This window comes from Neopelma chrysocephalum, unplaced genomic scaffold, assembly GCF_003984885.1.
Source record: "Neopelma chrysocephalum unplaced genomic scaffold, ASM398488v2 Primary Assembly neopelma1_24, whole genome shotgun sequence".
NCBI lineage: Eukaryota > Metazoa > Chordata > Aves > Passeriformes > Pipridae > Neopelma > Neopelma chrysocephalum.
Genome location: NW_020897693.1, coordinates 18,513,525 through 18,537,186, shown reverse-complemented (window position 1 = coordinate 18,537,186; position 23,662 = coordinate 18,513,525). Strand labels below are relative to the sequence as shown.

The 23,662-nt window shown below is 38.4% G+C and overlaps 2 protein-coding genes across 4 annotated transcripts; one reads left to right on the top strand and one right to left on the bottom strand.

Annotated features, from left to right (window-relative positions):
• Positions 1-107: 107 nt before the first annotated feature.
• Positions 108-8,583, top strand: NDUFAF1 (NADH:ubiquinone oxidoreductase complex assembly factor 1). 2 transcript variants are annotated; one of them, XM_027706433.1, is made up of 5 exons: positions 108-197; positions 1,602-2,215; positions 4,070-4,255; positions 5,485-5,559; positions 8,144-8,583. In XM_027706433.1, exons 2-5 carry the CDS (start codon positions 1,718-1,720, stop codon positions 8,282-8,284), a joined length of 900 nt encoding a protein of 299 aa, XP_027562234.1. In that variant the 5' UTR covers positions 108-197; positions 1,602-1,717; the 3' UTR covers positions 8,285-8,583. The 2 variants fall into 2 exon arrangements, with proteins under 2 accessions (XP_027562234.1, XP_027562244.1); XM_027706443.1 differs by lacking the exon at positions 5,485-5,559.
• Positions 8,189-23,621, bottom strand: NUSAP1 (nucleolar and spindle associated protein 1). 2 transcript variants are annotated; one of them, XM_027706409.1, is made up of 11 exons: positions 23,486-23,621; positions 22,168-22,227; positions 20,948-21,139; positions 19,754-19,928; positions 17,911-18,000; positions 17,099-17,211; positions 15,091-15,275; positions 12,883-13,070; positions 11,792-11,902; positions 11,109-11,220; positions 8,189-10,634 (listed from the first exon to the last, which is right to left on the bottom strand). In XM_027706409.1, the coding sequence occupies exons 1-11, from the start codon at positions 23,576-23,578 to the stop codon at positions 10,547-10,549; spliced, it is 1,407 nt and encodes a 468-aa protein (XP_027562210.1). In that variant the 5' UTR covers positions 23,579-23,621; the 3' UTR covers positions 8,189-10,546. The 2 variants fall into 2 exon arrangements, with proteins under 2 accessions (XP_027562210.1, XP_027562219.1); XM_027706418.1 differs by having other exon boundaries at positions 12,895-13,070.
• Positions 23,622-23,662: the final 41 nt, after the last annotated feature.

Sequence of the window (23,662 nt, the reverse complement as noted above, 5' to 3'; positions counted from 1 at the left end):
ACCCGAAGACCCGCGGAGGGAAGGCATCGCGGGAGGAGATCGCGCCAAGGGTCGCGCCAAGGATCGAGCCAAGGATCGCGTCAAGGATCGCGCGAAGGATCGCGCGAAGGATCGCACCGCGGCCGCCGCTGGCGGCGGAACAGAAGCGGCGCGGTGCGCGGGCCCGGGAGCAGCGGACCCGCCGCGGTGGCGGGAAGGTGAGGCGGCAGCGGTGCGGGGTCTGTCGGTCATGAAGCGGGAGGGGCCGAGGTGGCCGCTCTACGGGGACAGGCCGCGACCGCCGGTGTCCCTGTGCCGGCCTCGCCCCTGCCCGCCGGGGTCGGGAGAGCGGGCGGGATCCCTCCCGGTGCTCGGGCCGCGGCTGAAGCCGAGGCGTCGCACTGCCGGGCGGTGGGTCGTGGTGGCGCTTCACCGGCGAGCTGCTGAAGACTAGCCGTAGGCGGGCAACTCTTAAGCAAAAGTAAAGGCAAAATGTAAAATGTATTAAAATTCGCCGTTTATCTCCTCTTTGATACTCGGGGGAAACCAGGAGAGGAGCCAGGGTTTCCTGTTCGGGAACTTTCCTGCAGTCTTCCTGAATGCATGATAGAGTGAAATGTGAATTCCTTCACTGTAGCTTTAGCCCACAGTGCACAACATAACTGGAGTGTGAGAACAGCAATAGTGGATTTTACCGTGGGTAAAGGGAGGCATGTAGCATGTAGCGAATATATGTGGAATGCCAGTATATGTGGGGTACTCCATTCTTAAAAGCTCAGAGAAATTGAACACATTTGATGTAATTTTTGGATTTATTCTGTGGCATTAAAAAAATAAAAAAACCCAACTGTCTAATTTTATGAGTCAGAGGTAACAGCCTCTGTACAGAGCATTGAAGTTAAGGCTCTTCTTTATGAATTAGAGAATAGCAGTGTGGCATAGCTGCTCCTACCAACAGTGATACAGGGAGAAGCAAAGAGAAGATTTTCAGATTTTTTCCAAAGCTTTGTTTAAAAAAACACCTTATTGATTTGCAGTCTTTCATGCTCGTTTTTTCAGTCCTGGCAATCGTCTCTGTAATCCTAAACTAGATACATTGGTGGGGGCAAGGAACTGGATGAGGCATGTAGTATGGCTGCTACAGGACTTCTTATCTGAAAAGTCTTGTCATCTGACTGTCAAATGAGACTGTCGTTCTGGTCCTGGTGGCAGCAGGGTCTGCCTGTTGTGAATTTGTGGGTTTCTTACAGGGGATAATACTTTGTTTATCAGCTTTTAGAAACCTTCTTGGATTGTTTTTGCTGGTGTTGCTCATAACACCTAAACTTATTTACAGTGGAAGAGAAGAACAGGAATTATTTTTTTCTTAATTTCAGTTTTATTTGAAGTGTTTTACCTAGGTTTTCTTATTTACCTGAGGATTTCACATTATGGGGGGGGAATGCATAGGGCGGAAGTCAAGAAATAAACAAGAACTCTGAGGAAGTGTAATTATTGATGGTTTTTTTCATTCCTTTTTCCAATGACTTAGATTTCTAGTTAACACCAATTTTAAAAATTAAACCATTTCGCAAAGCATCCTATATGCAATTTTTTTTAACCTTTTCTTTTTTGTATTAAAGGTGAAGCTCAGCTACAGTAACTACAGTAAGACAGCTCTGGATACTAGTTTTGTTCTTAAATTAATTTCCAACCCAATAATTGCCTTGCTGGAAGTGAATTCTCCAGGTTTACCAATATGACTATGATGTTGCTGAACAGTGCTTCCTTACGTGATGGATGCTGCAGGCACAAAACTTTGCTCCAGTTGCTTGGACCTCTCCTCAGCCATTCAAAATTGTACAGCAGCTACAGGAGGCCAGGGGCAGAGCCTGAGAAAAAAGCATTGTTGCAGAATGCTGATTTCAGCTTTAAGAAGGGCTTTGATGTCTTAAAGACTCAACTAAGCTTACTGAAGGAGGAAACCCAAAATCACTTAATAGGACCTGAAGGCCGTCCATTAAGTCAGTACCTGTTGGAACAGACGAGGGTGTTGTGGCAGTTTCGGAGCCAAGAAGATTTAAATAAATGGGTTATTTCCTCTGATGTAGAGATTGGAGGGAAAAGTGAAGTTTACCTCAAAATGAGTAGGAATAACCAGGGTGCTCTGCTGTACGGAACCCTCAATACGGAAGCACCTCGTGATGGGGAGACAAAATACAGTGGATATTGTAGTATGAGAGCTAAACCGCGACTGGTAAGTACAGCTCCATGTTTGCACAGCTTTGTTACTGAATGAGGGCATGTTTGTGTAATCCCCCTGATAGCAAGTGGCCTGCTGTTTACTACAGTTGAGACTGATCACTTTCAGGAGTATTAGATATTCTTTCAGGGATGTCATTGCTGCTGCATTCTTTGACCTGGAAGGAACTTAAAATTTTTCTTGGATTTCGTTTTCCTTTCTTAGAAAAGGAATAATATGTTTTTGATAATTTACTTATGTGCCATAGAAAGACCCGTTTGCAGCATACTTGCAAATAGAGGATCTGTAATTGTAAAATCATTAAGGTTGGAAAGGACCTCCGAGTCCAAATGAATCTTTATATCCAGAATTGGGATGATTAAATCAGATGTCTCTCTAAATTTGAAGTTAATTGAATGTGTCATAAGGAAAAAATTTCTGGGCTTTGACTTGGTCTGTTCATCAAACTTGGTTAGGGTGAACAAGCTCATCTTTTTTTCCTCACAGGAACAAAAAAGAATGCTTTGAACGGAACTTTTTAAAGGTCTACCTCCTGCTGTAGATCAGAAAAAGGGAGACACAGATCTTTGATAGCTCAGAATTGAGCAAAATAGAACCAGAAATGGATGTGCTTGTTATTGACACTGCTTGTTTCATTCCTTATTTCTAAGTACCTTTAAAAGCAAAGGAACATTTTGACTCAGTGTCTAAAATCCTTGACTGTTTAGTTTGTTCTGTTTGTGTTTTGGCACAACTACACAGGTAAGATAATTTATGGGCCAAAATCTTGATGAGAGGAACATATGAGCAAAAAACATATCAGTGGCAAAATCAATGGGTAAATGAGAAACAGAAGAAAACCAATTAAAGTGGTGACAGTGGGTCAGATGAGTGGAACAGCAAGTGGAATCTTGTCTGAATTAAATTCTCATTACTGCTACTGATTTGTGCAAATGTGACCTCCTAATTCTGAAGTAGTGAAGTGTATCAGTTCATCTTTATAAGGCAGTTTGAAATTGGAGGGTGAAAACATAAATACAAAGACTCTTCTTTATTTAAGTAGAAAGGCTAAAAACTGTCAAAACCATAAAATCAAATAGCTACAGGCCTTGTATTAATATATTGATGTAGTCATCCTGTTACCTACAAGATGACTTAGTAGAAGGATAGTCAATATGTAACCCATAGTAATGCTGTAAAATAAGGGGGAAACATCTGAATTTTTGGTGCTAATTTTGACTTCATTTAAGCAATTCTGGTCAAGAATAACCCTGACCTTTGCTCTAAGTGACCTCAGTGTAACTCTCTGAAGACTCTTGGATCTGCCTGTATGCAAATAGCAACAAAGATGGAGATCTTTGTAAAAATGCAGTTGAGAATTAGACATGCTTGCAGTTGGTATCATTTTGCACGATTAATGAAAAAAAAGTGTTGGAAAACATTAAATGCTCCCAGTGCTTATGTTAGTCTTCAATTGTGAGGTTATTACAGGGTTATTACATCTCTGAATAATCTAGAACTGACCACAGAATATTAAACTTAATGAACTATTTAAATACTGATCCATCACTATAGCATTTGTATACTTGCCTGGTGGGGAATTCAGTCCTAGGAAGGTCTGAGATCCAATACTTAAAAGATTGTGGCTTATAACTGAAAGCGTTAGTCCTCAGGGTGGTAATATTGCAATTTGTGGGCTCTAATATAATGCTGAAGGAAATCAAGTGAGCTCAGCATCCAGTGTGATGAAAGAATAATCCAAAGTTTTCATAATAATGAGGGCAGTGATCAAAGCAACAGTGCTCTATTCTTCATAATAAAAGTTTCCCTTATTAAGGAGAAATAATTCTATTTATTAATAATTTGTAGGGATCTTTTAGAAGGAAGAAGTATTATGACTGGTCAAACTTCAACAGTTTGTATTTACGTGTCCGTGGTGATGGCAGACCTTGGATGGTAAACATTTATACAGACCCTTACTTCTCTCATCAGAAGGATGACCTCTACAACTACTTCATGTTCACCCGAGGAGGCCCATACTGGGAGGAAATAAAGGTAAACTGATGAGTCTTTCAAACTAATGAGACTGTCTTGGGGTCCTGGCCAAAATACTGTGGAAGGGGAATTCTTTCAACAGTCACAGTTTATTTCTGTTGCTGTCCATTCAATGTATTTGTTATACAACAAGCCTTTGGCTTGGAAGTTCCCAAAATTGGATTGTGGGAGGGCCTACTGTGTCAATTGTATTAAAGATTTCATCCACTATATGTTTGCTTAAATGCCTGCTGTTGGCTATTACTGAAGTATTAGGATAGATATAGCAATTGAAGCTTAGCAGGTGTTGCCATGAATATTCTCTGTGATAACCCTTTTATCTATAATACAAATGGGCATAGGCTGGTGTAGGATTTGTTCCCTGTGACAGGATTTGCTTAATCCACAGCCTTGCTGGAGTCAATCAGAGACTCAGAGGTGTGGTTTGTCATTTGTGACCCTTGAACCTGTGACCCTTGAATCTGTGACACAAAATAATATTTTTAAAAAGTGTGAGTTGCAGCTCTTTTCTGATGCAACTTGGAGACCTTTCTTAATTGGCTGATGACAATGATAAGGAGGTTTGCACATCCTTATGAATTGGCATTGAGTGCTTCATAATACCATTGTCCAAACATATGGGAACAGCCTGCTGTTTCACAGATGAGGAGTCAGGAGGATGAAAGTCAGTGTGTCATTGCTGGCTTGGTTGTTTTCCTCTCACCCTCACTAGCCAGCCCTCTGTTCTTGCTCCCACTGCATTCAAAGTAATTTTTACATTATTCTGAATTGTTTTGCTGGAGTACTGATGTCTCAGTATGAAGTTTGCACTATGAAATCCACAGCCTGGGTACACATGAGCTGCCAATGTGCACACGTGCCAGACTTTTCAATAATTTCTGGTTTATGTTGACATGTTATTGGAAGGAGATATTCTCCTTTACATCTCCAAGGAGATGTAAACAGCCACCTTCTGTGCTGTAGCCCCTCGTTGTGTCCTGACAGGGTAACACCCTGCATGATGGCTACAGCCACTGCAGAACAGGATGACCTGGCGCTGGCTGCAACTAGCCATTTGAAAGAGTTAATGTTGGCACGTTTCTTTTTGCCAGTTTTATCTACCCAACTAATGCTGGTATCAGCTGTAGCAGTGTTTGTTTTTTTTTACTAAGACAGGCTTTTTTATTTCCTTGAGTTTCTGTTTTATATACTGGTGACACTAAAGTCTTGTTTTGTTGTGTGTATGTCAGATTCCATTCTCCAAATTCTTTCTCTCCAGTCGGGGAAGAGTCCAGGATAGCCAGCATCCTATCTGGCTAGACAAGGCAAGTTTTCTATGGGTGTTTTCTGTCTGAAATTTCATTTGAAAAGGCAATATGAGGAACACAAAACTGCTCTGTAAGAAACTCAGAACTTCCTTTAAGATCATATTGGCATGATATAGATAATTTAAAAATCCTTTAATATTTCTGAATTTAAAATTGAAGGGCCTCTTCTTATAAGGTATTTTCTTGTGTGCTTGCCTTTGCACTTAAATTATCCTACTTTGTGATAGCAGTGTCAGTTTGCTTTAAAGGTGCTCCAAAGATATTTTAAGAAGATTTATATAACCAAGAAACAACTCACAATGCACTTACCTTTTCAACAACATTTTGTGTGTGTGTGTGTGTGTGTATGTAATGATCAAAGTGACTAAGCAATCTCAAATACTGGTTGGCACAGTACTGCCAAAAATAGAAGAAGTATCGTAAACTTTCTTTATGATACGGAAGACTGTCAAGGATATCATATTGTGAGACTTTATCTGAGGATGTACTATATCAGTGACTTTGACATGAACAGTAAACTGATGTGTTTATAGGCTACTTTGGGGTTTTTTTCAGGCTTTCTAATCTAAGTAAATGCATTGAGCATTTTTATTTATTTCTCAAAATGGGTAGACTGATTCAGAGGAAACATGATGAAAAAATTGTTTCTGTATCTTTTTTTCTTTTAAAATTCAGTGACTCTCCTGTATGTAATTGAGGGCAGCTTAATACCCAGTGACTACCAAAAGGGAAACAAACAATGTTAGAAATATATATGGGAAGAAAATAAAAGGGCCATTACTTGAATCAGTGTTAGTTACCTGAAATAGTGCACTCAGTTCCTAATTGCCTTAATGAAAAAAAAAAACAACCAAAAAATTTGAGGGCAATTCAGTGATTGACAGCATGAAAACAATCTGCTTTAAAACAGAAGTTGAGGCTGTAGAAAGCAAGTATGAATGATCTGAAGAAGGTAGATCAGCTACAAGAAAAAAATATGCATTATGGAAGAAAGTTGTTATAAAAGGCCTGTGTTTAAATATGGCCACTGAAGAATTTGTCAGTCTTTGAAATATACAGTCATTCAAAGTGGTAAATGAAAATATAGGGTTGTATATGGGGTGTTTAAAAATATTTACTAGGAGTTAAAGGGACAAAACAATACTTGATCTAAGCATCCTACACTTTATTTTTGTTCGTGGTTCTTATGTGTAGTATTTCACAGTAAAAATTATGCACTTACAGTGTAATTTTACAAACATATTTTAAAGAAACTCAAAAAGCAAGGAAGCAGGGTGACAGCAGTTTATGAAATCGTGATGTCTTGGTCACACACAGAATCCCACAGAATATTTGGAGTTGGAAGGGATTCATAAGGATCATGGAGTCCAACTCTTAAGTGAATGGCCCTCAGGGTACTACTGTATGTTTTCCTAGGAACCAGGGAAGGCAGGAAATAATTATTAAAAAGGAATAAGAAATCAGGAAACAGCCAAGGTATCTAGGGCTAGCAGAGGAATAGATTCTTCAGATCAAAGAGTTTAGGTGCCTCCAGTAGTCATCTGTAATGTGAATTGGAAAGATGGAGCTTTCAAAACTCTCCAGGCTCCAGAAGCCAAGAGGCTGTTTGTAGAGCTGGCTTCTAGGGAAGGGACAGCATTTAAAGCATTAGAATGGTCCAAGAGGAATGTCAATGCATTTAATTTATTTAGCTTTGTTCTATTGTTTGACATACATTTGCAATATATGTTTAGACTTGGACAGTTATTCATTTGACACAACATTATTTTCCTGAATGTACAGCAGTTCTTAAAATCATGGCACTGCTCAGACCTGCACTTCTAGCAGGGCTTCAGGGCAGCTGGAGTTCAGGTGACCTGCACTGGTGACTCAACTTACCATAGAACTGTTAAACATTGGAGTCTCTGAAAAGTGTTTTGTAACATAAAAGACCTGAGGGAGCTTTTGGGCAAGCCACAGGCTAATAGAAATCATGCCTGAGCCACACAGATTTTTATGGAAGTTACTGCAGTTAGAATAATTCTATTTTTTTAAATGAGAGTAGTGGTGGAGAACATTAGGGAAAGGAATAAACAATGTTCTTATTAAGAACATTTTTCTAATTGGGAAACAGTGAGTAAGAACCTTGTGTTACTATTGAACTCAGTATTTAAGTTTCATGCTTTTTAAAACATCTGGTTTAGTATGATTCTTTCTGTCCTTAATTAGATCTTTATCTTTCCAACTCACAAAAGAATCGGTACCTGACTTTATAAGAAAATGTGTTTATAAACCCAATCATGATGAAACTGGCCATACACAAACCCTGAAGGATAAAAATTGCAGTGTCGCTTTACGCTCAGGCTATTTTAAATCAAGGGTTCACCACAGCAGTAGAAAGGCAGATGTGAACCCATTTCCTACAGGGGTCTGTATTAAAAATGGGGAAGTAAAATGTTCAAGCCTTAAGAAATGCTGTTGCATTTTGAACAAATACCAGTTTAAAGTAAATGGCCATGAATTGCTTGTAAAGTATGGAGCGATTGATTTTAATTTGTTGATTGTAACATTATAAATACTGTTCTATGTATCTTTTAATTAGATTAGTACCCTTGGATTCACAATCGGAGATAAATTAGATGGTCCGTTCCAGCTGGAGATAGATTTTATTGGCCTGTTAAATGACAGAGCTCATACAGAAGAATTTGCCTATGAAACATATGACAAGAATACTCCAGTCTAATGTGGGCTGGTCTCCTTTGGGACACTCTTCAGATATTTGGTTCATTTTTATAAAATACTTCTTAACATGTGGCTTATAACAACTTGAAGATCCTCTGTAAACTTGAGAGATAAGTGCCTGAAGTGTGACACCTCTGGCATCTTGAAGCTTCCCAATATGGAATCCTGGAGAGACTGTACAGACATTTACTGCACATAGCCTGAGGGGAGTTGTGATGTGTTCTTACAAAGTAGTAACTCTTTCCTGGGTAAGTTTTAGCTTCTGTCCTGACCCTTACTAAAATAAAAAGTATTTCATGAGCTTGTTGTAGTTATTTTTTTGTACACTACTTTCATTTTATACATTACATGGTTTGTTGACAGTTATAAAACACTTGAGCCTGCTAGTTTTAAACCAAAAAAAAGTCCGATGAGAATTAATCCCCTGAGGACTGGTGCTTAAGTTTGACTCAGCTGCTGAAATTTACAAACGGAACACCAAGAAGTGGAAAAGGCTGAAGTATTGCAACCTTTAGCTTTGGCTCCTCTGGATAGCTAAAAAAAGAAAAATCTGCTGCTGCCAAGATTGAAACAGTAGCTATGCAGCAGGCTTGGGTTTTCCTTTAGAGCTCTTGAGGATAATCCTACAGCGTTACAGAGCTAAGGTTGTTGGAGAGAAGTAATGCTCTAAGGGAGGGCTGGGAGGAAATCCCCAGCACTGTCTGCTCCCTGAGGAGTCACAGCTTGGCTTGAGTAGCACCATTACAGGGCAGAGCAGATCACATTTCTGATATGTGCAATTAGTCTAACTCACCTGTGGTGCAAGAAGTCACAGCCTCAGCTGGTGGCACAGAAACTCAATACCTCCCTTTTTCCGAGCAGTCTAGTTTTCAGTAATTCAAGAAACACTTTACAAAATAAGTGCTGAATGGTCTTGTTTCAGCTGTCACAAATTTAGTCTAACCAAGCACCAACCTTCTCCACTGGGACCTTTTTGAAATATACTTTACAAATATTAAATGTACCTGTGTTTTATGTGGGAGTGACCACAATAAAGCAAGCTGAAACAATATCTTATACTATCATTTTCCTGTTGCACAGAATTCAACAGCTTAAGTGGAAAAGAGGAGTGAGGGTTATTGTTTCTAAAGATACCAGACCAAACATGCTTTCATGAAGTGGTAGGCAGGCTGGTTGGTAAGGAAAACATGGCACAGAAAAAAAGACATGGAGTAGTAAATACAAGTGTGAACAAAACTACTGCTACACTAAGGAAGCAGTTACAGATAGTACACTAGATGATATAACCATTGAAAACACAATATATACAAAATATTATTTTCCTCCCCATTAAGTTCATTAAAAAAATTGTTTGTTTTTGACATTTCAACATATATTTGATAGGACACTAAATTCAGCGAAACATTTATTTGCTCAATATCTGAGATTACAACTGGTAAATTACTCTTCCAATTCTATCCATAACAAATCCAGACAGCTTTTCTATGTATTTTTTAAAAGTAAAAATAACAACTGCTTTTAAATCTAAGGTATTGAATGTGCTTCAACAGTACTACAATCTCTTTTAAGCATCATAGGGATGAAAAGCAAAAGAATTTTGTTAGCATTGCTATTTACCATAGAAAGGAACAAAACAACCTTAACTGTTCAAAGCATTCAGTTGGTAATTTGTAAATTCTCAGTTGTGACTTTTTTTAAAATAAGATAGCTTATAATTATGTTATGCTGCAAGCTTTTAGTTTCCAGAGAGCTCGCATATTTTTTCTTCTCTTTGAAATTCTCTACTATGCCATAAGCATGCAATGAGAAATGCCAAATAATAGCTGTAACTTTTAGAGAATTTAAGGATTGATCTGGAGAATAGGTATCTCCAATTCCTGTAATTTACAAGTGGAAAATTTTGATGCTTGCTATCCAAAGGCTGCATTCTAGCAGGTAACAAATGCATGCTGGTGCAGAAGTCTGTTCTGCAAGGAAGCTTCTTGAGCATCTTTTTTTCACTTACATTTTCTTCTTTAACATGTTTATTTAAATTAGTTGAAACATTATGAAGCAACAAGAGAGTTCTAAGCTCCTGAAAGTCTAGAACTCTCATCTCATTGGAGAAGTTGATCACAGAAATATTATGCTCAGATACAAGGTCTCATTAATTGCTCTCTGGATTCCACTAGCTGATAGCAACCTGAACCATACACAGACAGCACAAATATTTACATGACAGGACCAGTATTTACAGTGATTTCTTAGATACTTCTTATTCATCCTAACACACAGATACTCCTCTACGGTTTCCAAGAGCCTGAGCCTTTTTCTTTTTTCTCTCTTGCTCATGTTTCTCACGCCTTTCTTCCCTAAAGGGGAAAAAGAAGAGAGATGGACCATATCAAGTTATATTAAAGGTAGAAACACAAGCAACCAAAGCAATCTGAAACTGACCAGGGCTTAACACCACTTTAATCAGTGTGCTGCATTTGCCATAGCTAGAGAGAACAGTACCATTTTGGACTGAACACACATTCAGGCAAATACTTCTTAGACACAAAGGTCTAACAGTCAAGGTAGCAACTTGGTAGTCTATTGCCAGCTTCTTCCAAGATGAAGGTAAATCTCCAAACTCTAGAACTGATAACTTTCATGGAAAATAAAGTCTAACAAATTCAGAGCAGCCATCCTTGCTGGCCTTCCTGATATTGAACAGTCATTGGAAACAAAAGTAGCTTTAATATGAAAGGATTGTTTCCTGCACTGTATATTTAAATCTCAAGAAGAATGAGTCATATTATTTTAAGTAACACTACTCATACAAAGACTAGTGGTGTACTAACCTTGTCTGGAGATGCGGCTGTTTGTAATCTTTCTTACGTGAAGAGATATTGCTACCACCAGACTTATTGAGGACAGTGTTTTCTTTAAATTCTCCCCACGGTTTTAGTCGTCCTACAGTTTAGGGGCAAAAAGAGAAACTACTTTACTAGTTTAGTAACTGTGTGTTTAACTTCTTATCATGAATTTTATCCTAGCTAGCCTGTTTTTTGCTGGTTGACTTGAAGATGAAATGCATTTTCAAGCTGTATTATCAGTTTCACCAGCACATTCCCTACAAGTAGTCCTTCTAAAAGTAGTAACAGGTGACTGCACTTAGAAGAACTCACCACACAAAGTTCAGCTTCTCAAACAATAGTGCACTTCAAAAAAAAGTCTAATTATGTAAGGAATGTTTCCTATTTCTTGTACATAACATCATTCAGTGGAATACAAGGATGCTTATTGATGAGCTTTTAGTCATAAAGTCTTAATCTTCAGTAGCAAAGCTCTTGAAGCACATATTATGTAGAAATCTAACATCAGTCCACAGACTGTGTGGGAATCCAGAGAGAAAGGAAAAGGGACAGGAAAAGAGACTATAAACTTTGCTATCACAATTTGTATCAATGCCTCCCTGAGTACTCCCTGCCAGCAGCTGAGTATAAGGGGTGTGACCAACACAAGCTGCAAAGGATCACAGTACCTTTATGTGGCTGATACCGAAGCGGCCTCGAGAGACTTGCTTTGAGATCAAATGTCTTTTTTGTGCTTGTGGGTTCTGCAGATTGAGCTCCAAACTTGAAGGGAGTGATAACTACAAAAGGCATCACAATATCGTTATTATAGTAGCAAGAGAAATGCTGTACACGCAAAGTTGGGAAGTGCCTGTGAAGACCACCTTACAATTATCAAGACCAAAGAGCCATTAAATGCTACTGTCTGCTACCTCTAACAATAGAATTGCACAAATACAGCTTGCTTGAAATAAGGAGTTTCCAGGTTTGGAGACGGCAAGAGTTGCCAAGTACTAGCCCTTTTGGTATGATTATACTATTCAAGAGCATATACAGCTTCATGTGTTTTGCTAATACTTCTGAGCAAATTGTGTTTCCTAGTCTCTATATGGAACTGGGTGGCTTTTCACATTAAACAAAGAAGCATTCCTTTGGAACAGATCAGCTTCAGCATGGAGCTTTGTTTTCCCCTTAAAAACATTAATATTGTTACAGAGCAAACCAAGAAGCTCTGGGTTCTTGGCCTATGCCTATAAGCCGGTGGTGCTAAGGATATCAATGGCCAGATAGCGGAGCTATGCTGGTGCAAAGATTCTTAGCAATCAGAAGACTTCTGATTTTTCTAAGTTTTAGTTTGGGAGTTAATCAGAGTTGCTGAGGCTGGTAATAACAGGTTGTCCTAAAACACAGCTAAAAGCCTAATGCATGCTACCCCACAAGGAGAATGAGATCTCTGAGAAGGCATTGGGAACTCCTGTCACCACAGACAGGGTCTCCCTGTATCTGCAATATCAATCTTTTGCTATGTAGTCCCTAAAGGTCCAGAAGATTTTCTATCCTCTTTTCTATAGGTAGCTAGGTACCGTATGTTTACATCTTGGCACCCAACCATTTTACTCAAGCCGCTGGAAAACAAATGAAACAAAATACTGCAGTTTCTAAAGAATTAGAGAAAAAATAGAGAAATTAAGACATGGGACTACATGATAGTGTGTTATTAAAAATTTATATAATAATTCACTATGACAACAGTCTTGATCTGAAAGAGCCAAATATTCACCATCCACTTTACCCTTTGGTGCAGTCAGATCATTATTTCTTGCATTTCCCTTGCTGTTTTTCTGACTTATTGGTTTGCAGTTCTTTTGAGTGTCAGGTGTGCAAATCTCCTGCATGTATGGAGACATTCGAGATGGAGTCTTGGTAAGAGAGCGTTTGTGCTCATTGTCTTTTGTGGCTTCTGAGAACCTGAAAATAGTTAGAAATATGAAGACAAATTTAGTCACCTACAAGGAATGTAAGCAATGTGCCAGAATACAGGAAGTTCTGCATTCTGCTTTTCTTACATATATAAGATATTCTTGCATATATAAGATATTCACAGCTCATGTATCAACCGCGCTAAAACGCCTTCCTGGTATAACAGTTTTCAAGTTATGAGCCATCATCAATTGCAGTAAAGGATATTAGGAATTACAAAGAACTCGCTTGTTATTTTGGAGAGCAAATGTATTCGGATGCAATAAGATAGTAGATTTCTTCACCAATAGATATGATTTACTTTATATTTGGATTCTGTAGTAAAGCATTACATGTCACTATTGTTAGTTTTAAAATTCAAATTAAGAAAAACTGAAAGAATATTAATTAACAGAATGCTGCAACTCAAAGATCTACAAGATAAAGCTCAAAATTTTAGTCATAACACACAAGTTACTTGCATACCAAGATGCACATACATGCTGTATGTATATGTGTATATACACATTTTTAATGTGTATGTGTGAATACATATGTATGTGTACATATATATATATAAACACATGAAAGAAAATTCAAAATCTTGCATGAAGTAACACCCTTATCAAAAAGGTACTGAGAATAAACTAAAAGCCTGCAAGATTTGGAAAGACAGTGAGTATATGTTGAAGAAAGCTATGTTTTGTGGGCTAGCAAGTTTATGATGAAGTACAGCTTGCAAGATCCACCTCAGTGCATCTTTGGATCAGTGGATTACATATTGCTAAGCATCAATGAGGGCTGCAGTGGAGACAAAGATCATTCAACAAGACACTAATTTGTTATTATTTACTGAAATCAAAAAGAGGACTTTTAAAGTAGAAACAAAGCTAGTAAGTTTATAAACTTGATTTTGACCTTTGAACAGCAAAAGACCTGCATTCCAAAGTCACATGACTTCACAATAACAACACCACATACACTTTATTCAGGGACAAAAAGCCCCAGCAACTATAACCTTGGCATGCAAAAGTTGAAAAGTGAAGGTCATCAGAGAAATGGACAGTAACACAACCAAGACCTGAGAACAACCATGTATTGTTGGCAAGGGAGAATGTCTAATCAGAACTTCAGTCACTTTGGAAAGTTTAGTAAAATGATTAAAGTCAGAATTAGTATAATAGTTAAAAACCAACTAAGGAATAGTACAGACAAGGAGTCACTAAAAAGAAAACCAAGCAAAAGGACATTTGTCAATGGAATACCATAAAGTCTGTCCTTTTGATTCCTTCTTTTAAAAGGTTTCTTGATTAAGACTTCAGTAAATTTTATTAGCTTATTAATAATTTTTCTGATAACAAGTTCATGAAACAAACATTAATAGAGAATTAGATTACTGTGGAGGAATAATGACATACACATGAAGTTTTAAAAGGAAACGAGATAGTAGCATTGAGTATGAGTTCATTCATTTAGCAATTCCTCATGACTTACTAGTATCAACTTAGTTCCCATCTGCTAGAAACAATCTGCTTATAGTAGTCAATCACAAAACAATCCCTGCTGTGACACTGAGGGGGAGGGGAAATAGAGGACAAAAGGAAGAGAGAGTAGCTAAAAACCCCAAATGATGAGTCCACTGCAAGACTCACCTGGAATACTGAATACAGTTCTGGTTAAGAAATCTCAAAGATAAATTAATTTAGATATAACAGACACTAATAGGTTGTCTGACAAAATGGAAAACCTAACACAGTAAGAAAAATAATTTGCTTGCCTGGTTTAGCAAAATGGAAGCTGAGATGTGAGATTCTGCTATCAACAGACATAAAAACGAAGAAGGAAGATAGTAACAGCACAGTAAGGCTTAAACCAGCCATAATGCTAGGCTGAAAGTTAGTAATCAGAATTAGTCTTGCACAGTTCATGTTTAGAATAGAAATAATAGAGTAAAATCACAGTCAGTGTTGATTATTTCATGTGTATTGTATCAAATGGCTTGCTGTTGGTTTTGTTTTGTTCTTTTTACCTGACATTCATTTTAGATGTTGAAAGAACAGGATTAAATGAAGATTTCTGGGATAAAATACTCCGATTTGCAGCATTCAGAGAATTGCGTGGTGAGCGCCGGAGGCTACCAGGAGTGCAGGTGGTAGAGAATCTACCTCTTGCAGGATTTGGGCTGAATAAAAGTCCTTTGCCACTGGTTCGTTTCTAGGGAAAAATCAAATAATGGGTTGCCAGACTCTGCTAAAAATTTTTCTGAAAAGCAGCCAAGAGGAAGAGAAAATACACAGCGAATCATAAGCATAGCCTCTTCAGTTTTTTTCCCTTTTATTTCTTCAAAAGCATATTTTAAACATAAGTAGTTTTATTGTTTTTAAACTGATCCTGATCCGAAAACACATACCTTAGAACTGTTATATGGAGTTCCTTTTTCTGATGCTTTTAAGGGATTTGATTTTTTGGTCAGCACCTGCCAATAGTAATCTGTCTCAAGTATGCATTGATACGTGTATGCCATAAAGAAATTTAGTGCTCAGGAGTTTCAGTGTTACTCTTTTGATATGGACTTGGCAGTGCTAGGATAATGTAGTTGACAATCTTAAAGGTCTTTTCCAACCTGAACAATTCTATATCCATTGACATATTTATATATTCATTGATGCATTACTGTCACTTCTCTAGGGTCTGCCACACTTGCAAGAGGTCCTGTTAGCAGCTTTGACCCATGCGAGGGTTAAATGTAAGAAGTGAGTGTCAGGGACCCTAAGAACAGTATATATTGCATATATTTTAAAGGAGAGTTATATGCAGCCATTGGACAATAGTTCTTTAAGGCACAAAAGAGGAAATGAATATTTAATTCCTGCTCTTTGAAAGACAGCCTATCCCCTTGAGTTAAGTTCCACAGCAATTCAAACAGTTGTAAACAAAAGCTGCAGGAGATCTTCCACAGAAGTAGTTGTGACATAATTATTTTAACTCAAAACAAACAACTTATTTGTTGGTTCCTATAGCTATACACTGTTAATATATAAAAAGTTATATAAACATATATATTTGAAGTGCTGAGGCCTGAACAACAGGCCCTGAGCCAGAGCTGACCTCTAGATGAACCTTCCAACCTGATGTTATATTTAGTTATGTATCTGCTTGTTAGCCAAAATTTTGTATAATCATTAGTAAAATACATAGTATGATAAGACTACATCTGTGTAGACATGTATGCTTGTTAGTAAGACATTTAGGTGTCTGATTATTAGTGAAGATTTCTATCTATTCATTAATGAAATATGAATGTATCTATCTTTCTGAATTTAGAGACTCGTCAAGGCCATGGAAGTAGATGGCTGGCCTTGTTCAGCATTAGACAGTCCAAATTGACTCCCTTGATTTTTCTCTGAGCCCTGGCCAGGCTTTGGATGAAACCCCAGGAGAGAAGAAATTCAGATGTTTTTCCACACTAAGCAGTGATGTAAGCATGTTTGTTTACCAGTATAAAAGCTTTTTTCACAAGCCCTTTTCACAGCGAAGATGGAAGCCTCACCTACGAGTAGACACACTGCGTAGGATTTCCCAGTTACCGGGAGTGGTTCTCCGACCCTCTGCTGCAAGTGGGGCTCCCCAGATGACATGCAGATCTGGATGATGTTGCATTAAAGGGTAACTAGTGATGAATCTTTCTTAATCACTATAGACACTCTTTGTAGTAATGATCAGGTGCATTGCCAAGCTTATCCTTTTGTAATTCTTTGCTGTTTTGAACTATAGTAAATTTATACACTTGTTCTTTAAAGTTCGTGTCTGTGTCTCTTGTGCTGCCTCTCGTCTCTTGGCAAAACAATGTTATATACAAATAACTATATATAATATATAGGACTAAGTTAAATTTCATTCATCAGACCATTCCGCTGCTTGTTCATGTGACCAGCTAATTACTGCTCTAAAGAGACTCTAAGACAGGAGTCTTACAGAGAGGCCCTGGAAATAAATGAATATGGGAACAACAGATATCTTCCTCTGTTATAAGTTACCTTGACTGTGCTGAGAGAACTGGTACAGTTTTCATTCCTCTTTTTTTTCCTCTCCATGTACTCAGCAATAGATTCCAAGCTCTTGAAGTGAGCCTCGTGCAACTTTTTAAAGTCTAAGAAAGAAGATTCACAGTTCTAATAAGCTCTAAGGAAGTTTAATACTTCATAGGAGAATTTTGCAACACCTATTGTTAAGGCCTCAAAAAAAAAAGTATCCCTCTGCATACACACCTGGCCAAACAGGAAAAAAAAAAGAACCTATTTCACCAGCTATGTGACCAGTTACCTGGTGCATGCTCTGGAGAATGATAGAATCACAGAACGGTTTTGGTTAGAAGGGACCTTTAAATATCATCTAACCTAACCCCCAAATTCTGCAGTTAAAGAGAACAGTAAGTACTTCTAAATTTAAACTAATGAATGCATTTTAAAAAGTGGTGAAAATGAGCTAATACATAGTAATACAGCAGAACAGTAGTATTTATAAAGTGAAACCTAAACAAGCAGGAGTAATAGCATGTCTTCCTGTTCTTTGAAAATCATTAACGCAAGTATTATATCCAAAAGACATCAAAATATTCAATAATAGTTTTATAATATACATGCCAGTCATTTACTACTTTGAATTTACAAGTTGGAATAAGTACCTTAAAATGTAACCTTTGGGAAATTTTTTTGTTTGTTTGATTTTTAAAGAGAGGATGTTCTCTTCTTTGAGCAAAAATAGAAATCTGAGTTATAAAAAACTAAGTCAAGTCTCCTTTTTCATGCATTAAAACACATCTATTTCTAAAGATGGTAGGTTATCTTACTTGGTGTAGTAGCTTTCATCCCTGTTTTTGCAGACCTAGATGCATGGCCTACAGGTAAAGGAGTCTTCCCTCCTGCATGACGAGCATCACCTGGTACAGTAAGATTGAACAAAATCATTAGAACTCCTGGAAAACATTTAAAAGTCATCACAATGGTTTTAAAAGAATTTGTTCCAAAACACACCTTATCTCCTCAAAGTGGGTTCAGATTTTGAGAAATAAAAAGAGCTGGAATATGTCAAGTCTCTCCAAAGTGTTTTAATTGGTTTGTCAGTAATAGCATGTCTTGACAAACTACAAGCCCAGCATGAATCTTACAGTCCTGTGAGGTTAGTATCTTATGACAGTAAAGTATTTTACAGTGAAAGTTAAAAAGAGAACTGTGCTTGTGGTAAAGCAAAAGCAACTTTAAATTCACAGACCTTCATCTGTGTTTTTAAAATGTTGATCATAAAGAAGAAATACCTTTTGCCTAGCTTTTCTGCCACTGCCTTATATACATACAGAGAGTCTGAGTTCTTTTTTTTTTCCTCTCTGCTCTCAATTATATTATTAAGCTCATGTTCACATTTTACTGATTAATTTTCTTTAAAAAAAAAAATCAGGTAAAGACTTCACATCAAGTTCAGCATTTGCATATAAAAAGCAAACATTTGCTTTTCTGTTCACTCACATTCCCTTAAAAGTAAACATGGATGACCCTAATATATTGAAAGAAATCCTCATTAGAAGAAAATAATGGGGTGTTGTTGAAAATAATTGTTGAAAAATCACGTTATTAACATTAAATGCAGACATAGTATTCGCCTGTAACAACACTCGCTCTGAAATTACTGGGAAAAAAACCCAAACCAACCAAAGAAAACCACAAAAAACCCCCCAAAACACAAAACCACAACATAGAAAGTAGTACAGACACTTGTAACTACGGTTACAGGAAGATATGAGTACTGTACCAGCTGTCAGGAAGAATGCTGCCTCAACCCAAGCATCCTCCACAATACTCTATTGCTTCTGTTTTTAAAAATAACCTTTATTGAAAATCCTACTAAGCTAGTTTCAAAATTATAGGTGGTCTCCCATAAGATTGTCCTTATGAATTCTACTGAACAGCAATATCCATAATCCAGCTTACAGACTATGTACATGTAGCCTAACCAGAGCAAATAAAGGTATATATATCTTACTTGACAGATCCACAATACCAATAAATTATCAGATTGATTAGACGAACTCATTTCTTCCTGTCAGCTGCATACCAAAGGAGCGTGGGATAATTTAATTAATATTTGCAGCGGTATCACGTTTGAAGGACTAAAAAAAACCCACCAGACAGAAAAATTATGCACTGGAATGTAGATACGGTTAGGTAGTTCAAACAAATTATAAAGGCTTCTGTCTGTATGTCCTTTTCTACTAATTTTACTCCTGGGAAAAACAAGATAAAACTGTTCATCTGTAGGAAAAGATAAATGAAGCCTTAGGAAGCAAGCTCTCCTTTCCTTGCCAGCTGTTAAAGAAGCCAAGTAACAAATTCAGGGATATTCTAAAAGGCACTGATCCTTTCGGAAGTGCAAGACTCAAATGCACTCAGACCTTTCAGAACTCCTTCACCAAAAACATCAGGTCCAGAGTTCTGAAGTCAAAGCCAGCAGAATTGCTACAGTGCAGAATTTGTGGGTTTATGTAACAATATGTTAGAAAAAACAGACATATTTCCTTCTGGTATCCCCAAATAAAGTACTAATCACCAGACATGCCACAAAAATCTTCATAACAAAATAAAATGTACTTTTTAAGTAGTACAAATTATTAAAGTTGCTTTTTTCAATTTTTTACTTACATTCATCTCCCCTGATTTTAGTAGAAGTCTTCTCTGCTTGTTTCTTCTGACCAGTATCCATCCCTACATTCTTAAAAGCCCTCTTTTTGGTTACTTGTTTCTTGCTTTGGAATACCTTCTGTCCCTTTTTATGCTCATTCTGAGGCACTTCATTTTCTTTCATTTCAGAATGCACCTGCAATTTAAACATACTTCACTCAAAGAGTTTCTTCCAATTGTTTGTTCCTTACTGTTCCAAAGAAAGCCTGCTTTTCTGAGAACAGTGAATCAGTGGAACAGGTTGCCCAGAGAGTTGCATAGCCTCCATGTCATGGGTTTTCAATATGAGATTAGATAAAGCCTTAAGCACTGTGGTCTAACCTTACAATTGAGTCTCCTTTGGTTGGGAGATTGAGATTTTCTGAAGTCCAGCCTGAATTAACCTGTGAAATATTTACCTTGTTACTTCACAAACAGATATATTAGAAAGCTTTCACCTGCACAGCTCCAACATTTTAGTATAAAATTGCCTTTATTGACAAAAAATAATTATTTGCAAGTAAAAATAAATTCACTGGGTATGTTACTTTTCACTGTTGGAGCTTTGGTTACTGTACAATTTTCTAACACTCTTCATCTCCTTATTTCCCTCCTTAGGTCAGTAAAAGTCTTTCAGACAGTTCTTAGTTTACCCACTCCTTGTAACTCTAGAGAAAAAGAATTCTACCTCCATCTGACCTTGAAACTTCCTCTCCCTCAGTCATACAACACTCAAAATTAAAAAAATTGTGAAGTTTAGTGGGACTTCTGATTATTTTTTCTGTATTAAAAAAGTGAGAACAGCCTTATTTTAGATAAATTCTGAAACCATCTTAATATTCAGAATACTATGATGAACTAGGTAAAAGCACTCTTACACTCAGATAAAGTGCTTGGTGTTGTATATTTCTTAGAGGAATTTATTTCCTTGAAGCAATGGCTAGCAAGTAATGTCTGTTTATTATGGAATAGCATATAGTTAAGACAGAGAAAAGTCAGTGCTAGAAAGTACATAAGTCCAATACCAGAACATTGCATATGAAATTCTTATATGTATATATACACATGCACATACATATAAATGTATACCATCTCTAAATGGTGGTAAAAAAGAAATCAAGTGTGTTTAAATTATGCTCAGAGGAAGGAGAGACAAAACCAAGCAATGCATGTCACCTCTTTCTCCTCAGAAAGCACTGGGTTTTCTTCACTGGTATTAGTTTCCTCATGGAAGTTCCTCTTTTTTCTGGTTATTTTCTTTTCTTCGCAACATCTTTTTGTAATAAAACACACTGAATCAGGCACAATTTCCTCCTGATTGCTCAGTTCATCCAATTTAATGGAAGCAGATGCACTCTTTTCAGGATCCTGTAGCAGAAAAATACCGTAGATATCTGACACAAACATGAATTAGATACTCCAGGGACAGTTTCACTTTTATTATTGGAAAAAGTATTTCACACAGAGGAAAAACAGTAGCAAGCATGCCATTTAGCAGCATAGTAATCACAAAACTGGCAATATCTAGATCTCCCTAAACATCAAAGCTCATTGTTTGAGGACTCTCAAAATAAATTCTATGATTGTTTTATTATATTGTATTTTAATAAGATTATAAAAGCCTAATATTTCATACTTGGAATCTAACCTGCATAATGCCGCAACCCTCCCAGACTTGTACGTTTGTGGAATACTCTTCACCAAAAAAAATTTTTAATAAGCTGACAAGGATTACGGCACTCCCTCAAACCTTTAAAGATTTTTAAAGGAGGCACTTAAAGGGAGATATGTTTTAGAAAAAGCAGATGCTGAACTGTTTTTATCAAAAACGAAAAACATCACCACACCCAACAAAATAATTCAGCTTACAAAAATATTTTTAAAAAAAGTTAAGAAAATAATAGCTTAAGAAATTAATAAAGGGAATAGCACAACTCTATCACTTTCATTACAGTGTTAGTGTAAGTAAATTGTAATAAATGCAAAATGTTTTCCAATTACTATCTAGACGTGCAAAATAAATAAAATATTTTTATATTTGATACTGACTATTGTCTGGAGTTTAACAGGCAAGAATTGAGATTTGTTCAATGGAAATTAGGTGCTAGTGTTTACAGAAAGCAATTTTGTACCGATGCTGAAAAATACATTATTAATTTTTGCAGCTGAAAGGAAAACAGCTTTGGGTCATATGGGAGGCCACTTCAAAACTAACATTAGCATACCTATTTCTATCAGTATATGAGCACATTAAGGTAAGGGCAATAAGAAGAAAAAGGTATTTCTATTCAGTTCACATCACGGTCAGAACCACCCTCCAGCACACACCCCATCCTACTGGTTACAAACTTAAGTTTATATCTCTTAAAAACAATAGCTGATTTATCATCTATTACCATATTTTCTTGTTCTGTTTCTTGGAAGTGTTGCTTCAATGATTCCAGCAGTTTGTCTGCCTGGAGAGAAATCAAAGCAACTGATGACCCTAATAGGCCATTAAGTCATCAAACAAAAACCTGCATAAACATAACCAGTGACCTATAAATTGATCAAACAAACAAGCACAACGTTTCCTGAAACCAATGGAATAAGGCGCCTAGGGCTCCATTCAAGGCAAATTAGGGAAAGTGCTTAAGGCTGCAGATAAGTATGTAGCATATTCTTCAGCGAGGCACAAAGGCAAATTTCCCTGGCTAGGTTTCTTTCGGTCTGTCTGTTTTTCAGACAAGGTTAATTGTTCAAGGATGAATGAGACAGGCTGTTTTAACCAACATGGCACAGCTGAACGTGAATTAAAATCATATTAAATTTCTGCAGTAAATTCTGTCTTACCCATACTACATGCAAAGCACCTTTTGTCCCTTGCATACATTCAGCAGCAACAGCAATAATATAACAACAAAACCACGCCATTGATAATTCAGGCTACAAAAGGCTCTTAAACACCTAGCTGCAAAGATCAGCATAAAATCAAACCCGAACTAGGAGTTTAAGAGCAAAATATCCCAAAACTAAAACTCCGGGAAAAATTCTTAGTCAAGTCAGGACAACGAACTGCCTTGTCCACCGAAGACGTGGATTTTCTTCAAGGTTTTGCGACTTCTCCCGTTGCTGGCAGTGCCTGCCAGGAGAGGCCAGGCCGTGCCACGCGTACCCCAGGCAGAATATCAGGGAGAGCCTCAACTTCTCTTCCTTAACCGTGGCTGGTAAACGCCCACACACGCTCCCCTCCCTGAAGGCACCCTTCTGTCACTACTCCTCCACGTCCGAGTCGTAAATAAAACAACCAACCGACCGCACCTACGCGCACCGAAGCGGGGGGGCGGGAAAAGCGGGGGGACAGCGGCGAGAGAGGAGCAGCTAGGCCATCGTCGGCCGGGGGCAGGAGAGGCGAGGCAGCCTCCCCTCCTCGGTGACTGTGGACAGCCAGAGCCCCGCGTCACCCCCTCCCGGAGCGCCTGCCCGAGCCCCGCACGGGAACGCACGGCCGGGCCGCTTCTCTCGGGACGCACCGCGCGGGCCGGACCGCCGCTAGAGCCGGGAGGGGACGGCGGCTGCGGCCCCATACCGAGAGCACCGCCCGCGAGGACGGGCGAGACACCCGCTGCCCTGGGCTCAGGGCCGGGCGGAGAGGGAACCTCATAACCCGGACCTTCCACCGCCCACCCCTCGCTCTGCTCCCTGCCATCGCTGCCTCCCCGCTGCCCCACTCACGCGGAGGTTGGCCCTCAGCCCGACGGCCTTGGCAAGGCGCTGGAGCTCGACGTATTTAAGCGCCTCCAGGGTGCGGGGCGAGGCGAGCGGCATGGCGGCGGCACTCCCGGCCCGCGCCGCGCGCCCAACTGACACTGCACCTGCCACCCCCGCCGTTCGAACTGCCCGCCGCGCCAG